Source organism: Jaculus jaculus, chromosome 1 (genome assembly GCF_020740685.1).
Source record: "Jaculus jaculus isolate mJacJac1 chromosome 1, mJacJac1.mat.Y.cur, whole genome shotgun sequence".
NCBI lineage: Eukaryota > Metazoa > Chordata > Mammalia > Rodentia > Dipodidae > Jaculus > Jaculus jaculus.
The window spans coordinates 143,855,652-143,865,462 of record NC_059102.1 but is presented as its reverse complement, the minus strand read 5'-3'; the positions used below and the strand labels follow the sequence as shown (position 1 = coordinate 143,865,462).

General features: G+C 41.6%; 1 protein-coding gene across 1 annotated transcript; it reads left to right on the top strand.

The window, feature by feature from the left end:
- The first annotated feature begins 1,529 nt into the window (after positions 1-1,529).
- Positions 1,530-3,052, top strand: LOC101596880 (histone-lysine N-methyltransferase SUV39H2-like). The gene is made up of 3 exons (XM_045142364.1): positions 1,530-1,607; positions 1,860-1,913; positions 2,711-3,052. The coding sequence occupies exons 1-3, from the start codon at positions 1,530-1,532 to the stop codon at positions 3,050-3,052; spliced, it is 474 nt and encodes a 157-aa protein (XP_044998299.1).
- Positions 3,053-9,811: the final 6,759 nt, after the last annotated feature.

Genomic DNA, 9,811 nt, shown 5'->3' with positions numbered 1-9,811 from the left:
GCCAGGTGTGGTGGCTTGCGCCTTTAATCCCAGCACTTGGGAGGCAGAGCTAGGAGGATTGCCATGAGTTCAAGACCAGTCTGAGACTACATAGTGAATTCTAGGTCAGCCTAAACTAGAGTGAGACCCTATCTTAGAAAGAAAAAAAAAAAAAAAGAAAGAAAAGGAAAACATATACATGTATGTATGTATGTATGTATATGTAGGGGTACACTAGGTCACTGCAAATAAATGCCAGATGTTTGCGCCACTTTTTGTGATTGGCATTACCTGGTTGTCTGGGAAATTGAACCTGGGCTGGCAGGCTTTGAAAGCAAGCAAGTTGAAGCCCAGTGTAGTGGCACACATCTTTAATCCCATCACTTGGGAGGCTGAGGTAGAAGGATTGCTGTGAGTCTGAGGCCAGCCTGGGCTACAGAGACCCTCCTGTTGGGGGGGGGCATGGAATTAAAGCAAACGCCTTTAACTACTGAGCCATCTTTTCAACCTTTTCTTTTCCTTAATCCCAGCACTTGGGAAACAGAGATAGGAGGATCGCCATGAGTTCAAAGCCACCTGAGGCTACATAGTGAATTCCAGGTCTGCCTGAGCTAGAGTGAGACCCTACCTGAGAAAGAAAAAAAATGTGGGGGTTACTTTTGGGGGGGGTTGTTTTTCTTTTTCTTCTTTTGAGGAAAGGTCTCAGGCTAACCTGGAATTCACTATGTAGTCTTAGAGTGGCCTCGAACTCATGGTGATCCTCCTACTTCTGACTTCTTAGTGCTGGGATTAGGCCAACACACCTGGCTCAGGATTTTTTTTTTTTTTTTTTTTTTTGAGGTAGGATCTTGCTCTAGCCCAGGCTGACCTAGAATTCACTATGTAATCTCAGGGTGGCCTGGAACTCAGTGATTTTCCTACCTCTGCTTCTGGAATGATGGGATTAAAGGTGTGTGCCACCATGTCAGACTTGCCGCTTTTTCTCATTTTCAGCAAGTGTTCTACCACTAAGCCATACTACTCCTTCTAGGTGCTTTACTGAAGAGACTCACAAAAAAAACCCAAACTTTGCTTCATCATCCTTCCTCTCACTTCCTCCTGACTGTGTTGAGGTCTTCTTAGATCTTCCTACCCACCAGCCTTCTTCCTGAACAGCTGCTGGACCCTCCTGATGCTGGGCCCCAGGCCTGGGCACCGGGGAGTACAGGGCCACCTGCAAATCCAGACTTTCATGCATTCCACATGCCACACACGTGGCAAGCCTCTTGCCAGATGCTGGGAAGGCAGCAGAGAGGGGCCGAGTTGGTCGTGCTTTTCAGAGCTTATGGGGGAGGAAGACAAGGGGTCAAGGACCAATACTAAGCTGGTAAAGTCCATGGACTCTGGGGCCAGGAAGGCTTTGGTATGAGCTGGAGATTAAAGGAATTGACCAAACCAAAAACAAAGGAGCTGAATGAAAGAGCCAAGCAACCAATGAAGAATTGGAGACCAGCAGTCTGAATGAAAGCTCCGCAAGATGGCGACAGCCGGTGCAGAGGCATAGAGGGGATATGGAATATTATCTTGTAAAATGGAAAGGATGGCCAGAATCTACAAATACTTGGGAGCCTTTGAAAAACCCTAAGTGGGCTGGAGAGATGGCTCAGTGGTTAGGCGTTTGCCTGTGAAGCATAAGGACACCTGTTCGAGGCTCGGTTCCCCAGGACCCACGTTAGCCAGATGCACAAGGGGGCACACGCATCTGGAGTTCGTTTGCAGTGGTTGGAAGCCCTGGCGTGCCCATTCTTTCTCTTTCTCTCTCTCTGCCTCTTTTTCTCTCTGTCACTCTCAAAGAAATAAATAAAAAATGAACAACAACAACAAAAAAGAAAAACCCTAAGTGTCCATTACTACTTCAGCAATTCTCTAATGCCAAGCATAGCTACTTATCTCAGGTAAAGAAAGGCAAAACAGGGCTGGAGAGATGGCTTAACAGTTAAGCCATTTGCCTGCAAAGCCAAAGGATCCCAGTTCAATTCTCCAGGACCCACATAAGCCAGATGCACAAGAGGGCACATGCATCTGGAGTTCATTTGCAGTGGCTGGAGGCCCTGGCATGCATATCCCCTCTCTCTCTCTCTCTCTCTCTCTCTCTCTCTCTCTCTCTCTCTCTGCCTCTTTCTCTCAAATAAATAAAAAATATATTTAAAAAAAAAGGCAAAACAATAATTACAAAAACCAATGACAGGAAAACTTTGCAACCTGCTATTGCTGAGTATATTGTGAATAAAAAGTTAAGCAAAGAATTGCTCTGAAGAGATAGCAAGATAACCTGAACACAAGAAAAAAATCATAAAGGAATGATATTTGTTGAAAACACCATGAACTTGGAGGCCCCCCCCCCCACAGACTTCTATGTCAATGCATACAAACCGGCTCCGGGGTCAGCTTAGACAACAAAGCCACCTTTGGGTGTTCGTGCACAGACTGCTTCTTGGAGAAGTGCTGTCTTGCCGAAGCTGGAGTCGTTCTGGCTTATAATAAGAACCAGGAAATCAGGATCCAGCCTGGCGCTCCCGTCTATGAGTGCAACTCAAGGTGCTGATGCGGGCCTGACTGTCCCATCAGGATTGTACAGAAAGGCACACAGTATTCACTGTGCATTTTCCGAACTAGCAATGGCTGTGGCTGGGGTGTAAAAGCCCTTGTGAAGATTAAAAGAACGAGTTTTGTCATGGAATGTGTTGGAGAGGTAACCACGAGTGAAGAAGCTGAAAGGCAGGGGCAGTTGTATGACCACAGAGGAATCACACACCTCTTTGATCTGGATTGTGAATCTCATGAGTTCACAGTGGATGCTGCTCGATGCGGAAACATGTCTCATTTTGTGAATCATAGTTGTGACCCAAATCTCCAAGTGTTTAATGTTTTCATCGATAACCTCGATACTTGCCTTCCCAGAATAGCATTATTTTCCACAAGAACCATAAAGGCTGGGGAAGAGCTGACTTTTGATTATCAAATGGAAGGTTCTGGGGAGTTATCTTCTGATTCTGTTGACCCCTCCCCCCCACCCCTGCCAAAAAGAGGGTGAGAACTGAATGCAAATATGGAGCAGTGACTTGCAGAGGTTACCTCAACTGAATTTTCTGGAATTGGAATCGATGATAAATATGGGGTTCCTCCCCCCAGTGTTAACAATGTAAAACCCAGCAAAATACACACTTTTACTAAAAAGTGAGGTGTATAGGAAATTGTAACAGCAGCGGAGAAATAGGAGAGACCCAGAGCCCACACAGGCCAGCAGAAGCGGCTCCAGCAGTGGTGGGACCGCAGCCGCCAGGCTCGTCTTGAGCCCCAGGAAAAGCCAGGTGACAGGATTTTCCACTCACACCGGAGCTCTCCACAAACTCAAGAAACATGAAGGGAGAGCGGCAGTGAACAACGGAGGAGCAGATCACAAGGTAGAAGAACACGTGGACCAGGGAGAGATCTAGAGCAGCATCGGTAGCCTCCCCTCCCCCACCGCCAGTGCCCAGCAACAACGACCAGAGCAGCGGTCCAGCGACCCGGCCACGCCTACTTGAATCTACAGCATACCACAGGGACCCAAGCCGGAGCGCTGCTAACTGAGACCAAAATCATCACAAAAGGTAACTGGAATTACACCAGGTCAGTACCCGCCAAATAAACCTGGCATATAGGCCTGAACAGGAAATGCTAATTGTACCTTCCATATCAGGATAAATTATGTGTTAAATCTGATGGATGGTGAGATTTGCCATTCTTCAATAAGCTATATTTGGGGCTTATTATTTGTTGCTTCTTGATTTATAGTGGCTTTGTTTCCTCCTCTGTTATATTAGGGAAGGGTCTCACCTGGTCACAAACTGACTTGGAACCCTCAACAGACCAGAAATCTTAATTAACCTCCTTGTTTTCAGAATTAAGGGAGTTGGTGGGGCACCACACACCCTAAGGGACAGAGGATCTGGTTGTCATAATAACTACTCTTGGATAAATACCTGTGCTATTTTTCACTGAAAGTATACATTGTTTAGTTAAAATTTAAAAACTATCTGTATTTTGTTCCACTCAGCCTACTTGAATACTCTCATAGCAGGCAAACCTAACACCTAGGGTCACTTTTGTAGATACTCTGAGAGTCTTGAGAGCCACACCTAGTGCCTTAAGCTCCTACCCTGAAGATATCCAACAGCAGATTGATTGATACATCTAATAATACCAAGCTAACTAGAAAATCCAATCATTAAATAATCCAGAATGCAAAAATATATACATTATAACAGAAGAAACACCAAAAATCAAGACAATATAAATCCAGCAAAAAGTATTAGTGCAAGAATGAGTTAGAGGAAATGCCTGAGAAGGATTTCAAAAGAATGATTATAAATATGTTCAGAGAAGTCAAAGAAGAAATCAAAAGAATCAAAGAAGACACAGGACACCAATTTAATGAAATAAAGAGGTCAATACTAGTCCTAAACAAGGAAATAGAAATAATAAAGAAAAACCAGTTAGAATTACTAGCAATAAAGAACACAGTTAATGAAGTAAAAATCTGTGTAGAAAATCTCACCAGTAGAATGGATGAAGGAGAGGACAGAATATCTAAGCTAGAAGACCAGGTGATAGATCTAATACAGTCCAACAAAGAGAAAGACAAACTAATAGAAAAGTATGAATAGGAATTTCAAGATATTTGGTACACTATGAGAAGATCAAACATAAGAATTCAGGGCATAGTAGAAGGAGAAGAATTTTACTCCAAAGGCATAGTAGGCATTTTAAACAAAATAAGAAGAAAACTTCCCCAAATTGGGAAAGAGGTGCCAGTGCAGATACAAGAATCCTTTAGGACACCAGCCAGACAAAACCTGGAAAGAAACTCTCCTCACCATATTATAATGAAACTACCAAACACACAATCCAAAGAAAAAATATTGAAAGCTGTTAGAAAAATCAAGTTACCTACAAAGGCAAGCCTATCAGGATTACAGCAGATTACTCAACACAAAGTTTAAAAGCCAGAAGGGTGTGGAGTGATGTATTTCAAGTTCTGAAAGATAACAACTGTCAACCAAGGTTACTTTATCCTGCAAAGCTACCCATTCAAATAGACAGAAAAATAAGGACATTCCATGACAAAAGCAGGCTAAAGGAGTATTTGAAGATAAAACCAGCTCTACAGAAAATACTGGAAAGAATCCTCCATGCTGAAGAGAAAGAAAAGCACACATATAAGGAACCTGGAAAAAATAAACAATACTCAAATACTAGTTAACACAAGAGAGCAAAGGTAAAACCAGAAGAACTACAAAAAATGGCAAAAATACATACACACCTTTCAATAGTATCTGTTAATATTAACGGCTTCCATGCCCCAACCAAAAGACATGGGTTTGCAGACTGGATTAAAAAGCAGGATCCTTCAATTTGTTGCCTCCAAGAAACCCACCTTTCTACAAAGGATGGTCACTATCTTAGGGTGAAAGGTTGAAAAATGGTGTTTTAAGCAAATGGACCTAGAAAATAAGCACAGGTTGCTGTCCTAATATCTGACAAGGTACACTTCAGTCTAACATTAGTTAAGAAAGATAAGGAAGGTCACTTTATGTTAATTAAGGGCACACTCCAACAGGAGGACATTACAATCCTAAACATATATTCACCTAACATGGGGGCCCCCAAATTCATCAAACAAATGCTATTAGAACTAAGGTCTCAGATAACACCAACCACAGTGGTAGTGGGTGACTTCAACACCCCACTCTCATCAATTGACAGGTCGTCCTGGGAAAAAATAAACAGAGAGGCATCTGGACTAAATGAGGTCATAGAAAGAATGGACCTAACAGATATCTACAAGACATTTCATCCAAATGATGCAGAATATATATTCTTTTCAGCAGCACATGGAACATTCTCTATAATAGACCATATATTAGGACACAAAGCAAATGTTAACAAATTCAAGAAAATTGAAATAATTTCTTGCATTCTATCTGACCACAATGGAATCAAACTACAAATCAATAGCAAGAAAAGCTATACAGTGTACACAAAATCATGGAAACTAAACAACACACTACTAAATGATGAATGGGTCAATGAAGAAATCAAGAAGGAAATCAAAAAATTTATAGAGTCAAATGATAATGAGAACACAACATACCAAAATCTCTGGGACACAATGAAGGCAGTCCTAAGAGGTAAATTTATAGCTTTAAGTGCCTATATTAAGAAATTAGAAAGGTCACAAGTAAACAACCTAATGCTTCACCTTAAAGCCTTGGAAAAAGAAGAACAAGGTAAACCAAAAATCAGTAGATAGGAAGAAATAATAAAGATTAGGGCAGAAATTAATGAAATAGAAACAACAACAACAACAAAAACAATCCAAAGAATCAATGAAACAAAGAGTTGGTTCTTTGAAAGTATAAACAAGATTGATAAGCCCTTAGCAAATCTGACCAAACAAAAGAGAGAAGAGACACAAATTAATAAAATTAGAGATGAAAAAGGTAACATCACAACAGATACCAGAGAAATTCAAAAAAATCATAGGGACATACTGTAAAGCATATACTCCACTAAGTATGAAAATCTGAAAGAAATGGATGATTTCCTTGATTTATATGACCTACATAAATTAAATCAAGATGAGATTAATCACTTAAATAGACCTATAACAAGCATGGAGATCTAAGCAGTTATCAAAAATCTCCCAACTAGGGCTGGAGAGATGGTTTAGTGGTTAAGCGCTTGCCTGTAAAGCATAAGGACCCCGGTTTGAGGCTCAGTTCCCCAGGACCCACGTTAGCCAGATGCACAAGGGAGTGCACACATCTGGAGTTCGTTTGCAGTGGCTGGAGACCCTGACGCGCCCATTCTCTCTCTCTCTCTCTCTCTCTCTCTCTCTCTAACTGCCTCTTTCTCTCTCTGTCACTCTCAAATAAATAAATAAATAAAAATACACAATAAATGCTGGGTGTGGTGGCGCACGCCTTTAATCCCAGCACTCAGGAGGCAGAGGTAGGAGGATTGCCATGAATTTGAGGCCACCCTGAAACTACATAGTTAATTCCAGGTCAGCTTGGGCTAGAGTGAGACCCTATCTCAAAAAAAAAAAAAAAAAAAAAAAAAAAATCTCCCAACTAAAAAAAGTCCAGGCCCAGATGGATTCTCTGCTGAATTTTACCAGACCTTCAGGGAACACCATTATAACACCATTGCTTCTTAAGCTTTTTCATAAAATAGAAAAAGAAGGAATCCTACCAAACTCCTTCTATGAAGCCAGCATCACCCTGATACCAAAACCAGGCAAAGATAGAACAACAACAAAAATTACAGACCAATTTCCCTCATGAACATAGATGCAAAAAGTCTCAACAAAATATTGGCAAACAATATAAGAATATATCAGAAAGATCATTCACTCTGACCAAGTAGGCTTTATCCCAGAGATGCAGGGATGGTTCAACATACGCAAATTGGTAAATGTATATAATATACATTATACAAATATAAATGGACCAAAGGGCAAAAATAAATAAATACATTATACAAATATAAATGGACCAAAGGACAAAAATCACATGATCATCTCATTAGACTGAGAGAAAGCATTTGACAAAATACAACATCCCTTCATGATAAAAGTCCTACAGAGACTGGGAATAGAAGGAACATATCTCAATATAATAAAGGCTATTTATGATAAGCCTATAGCCAACATATTACTAAGTAGGGAAAAACTGGAAGCTTTTCCACTAAAATCAGGAACAAGACAAGGCCAAGCGTCGCATGTTCTCTCTCATATGTGGATCCTAGGTACAGATGATTGGGCTTCTGTTTGAGAAGGAAAAAACTCAGTAGCAGAGGCCAGTAAGCTAGAAAAGAGATAGAAAGGGAAGAGAAAGGAAGAAAGGGGGCTCCTTAATAGGATGATACTGTATATATGTAAGTAGAAGTATAGATTAACGGGGTTGAAAAGGCCCAAATGAGGTCAGGGGAAGAGATTGAGTAAAGGAAAGGTAGCGGGAGGGCTAATCAAAATCTAAGAGGATATAAATAAATCATATGAAATCCTCCATTTTTGGATAATGGAACACTCAGGAGCCATAGATTGTTACTAGAAGATTTTCAGTGCCAGTGAGTTGTTGGCCAGGGAGGTCCCTGATGCCTCCAAAACATTACAGGCCATTGCTGAGGCTCTTGGTCTCCCACCAAGAATAGATGGTAGAACTCTATTGCTGAAGACTCCACTTACTTGGGCTGCAAGGCCACTGAGAACCGTTGCTGGAACTGAGCTGATAACCTCCTCCATGTAGACCAGCTGACAGAAAGCTGGAAGAAGCCATTCTACATGCAGTTCAATGAGAGAAAGAGAAATCACCAGTGAAGATACTCAACAGTGGACACTGCAAGCCTTATATTTGGCCAGCCAGGCCAAATGAGCCAACAGGTGCAATAGTGGCACATCTATCATGGGTATAAACAAACTGCCCTCTAATTGGACTGGAGGCCCACTCCTTGGGAGGGAATACATTCCTGATACTGAAAACTAAAAACAGGGGTAGCCATGAGCCCTAGGGGTGTAACGTCTGCTGATGTCTGGATAAATGTATATACTATACTCATCAAACTGCCCAGTAAGCACCTCTCCTAATATTCATACCCTTATATTAATGCTACTCTCACTTTGGGTAGAGAATCTGTTTTCAGATGGCAGTGACCTTGGGATGACTCAGAAGGTATCATGGTGGTGCTGGAAAGAAGTGACTGGAGTACAGAGTAATATCTAGATCACACCTTCCAAGGCTCAGGGTCTAATGTGGAAGAGGTGGCGGAAAGAATGTAAGAGCCAAAGGAAGGGCAGGACTCCTTACAACGTGCTTCCTCCAGACATAAAATGGCATGGATATCCATGACCTCACAGTGCCTGACACTACCTACACAAGACCATCATAAGAGGAGGAAAAGATGATGACATCAAAATAAAAGAGAGACGGATTGAGATGGGGAGGGGATATGATGGAGAATGGAATTTCAAAGGGGAATGTTGGGGGAGGGAGGGTATTACCATGGGATATTTTTTACATTCATGGAAGATGTTAATAAAAATTGAGAAAAAAATGTGAAAAACTAAAAAAGAAAAAAAATCAGCATCTGGCTTACACATAGCCAAGTTTTGTCTGGGCGCACATAGTAATCATAGACTGTCATGTAGTCTGCGGCCGCAAAGAGCGTACGTAGCTCCGTCCTTACCGGACTTCTCAAATACTGGACAGTAGTGCCATCTGTCACCCTGCACGTCAATAAAGCTGGCAGTTTCAATAAACCACTTCAAAAACGTCTGAAGCCTTTCATGATATTCTCAAAAGTCTCTACATGTCATGGCAGCTTTATATATCTGAAAAGTAAAGTTTTCTCCTCCTGTTAGACTGAGACCTGAGTATGTATGGAGTAAGGTTCCAAAAGGTTTGAAATCGACTTTCTTTTCCAGCAAAGAAAGGAAATCATTTGTGTTTGTGCAAAACCCAGGTGGAATAATTTGTCAGATTTTGCCTTCAATACCATCTGCCCAATTCCAGTTGCTGTGTTGGTGTTCCGTTTGTACTCTGCCAGTTCCTTCTCCACTGCACTCTTATATTCTACCACAAATTTCTCCATAGCACCAAATCCACCATTCCCGAGCTGCGGGCACCCGCGGCTGAGGAAGGACCCAGGAGTCCACGCGACACTTTTTGTTGAAGTGCATGTATTTGACAGTCAGATACCAAATGCGAAAGACAAACTACTTACAAATGAGCACACACTTAGTTAAATC

Coding starts and splice junctions, on each gene's coding strand:
- LOC101596880 (XM_045142364.1), top strand. CDS start 1,530: ATGGAATATTATCTTGTAAAATGGAAAGGATGGCCAGAATCTACAAAT. Junction 1,608..1,859: donor CTTTGAAAAACCCTAAGTGG/GCTGGAGAGATG, acceptor AAAAACCCTAAG/TGTCCATTACTACTTCAGCA. Junction 1,914..2,710: donor AGCATAGCTACTTATCTCAG/GTAAAGAAAGGC, acceptor TGTGTTGGAGAG/GTAACCACGAGTGAAGAAGC.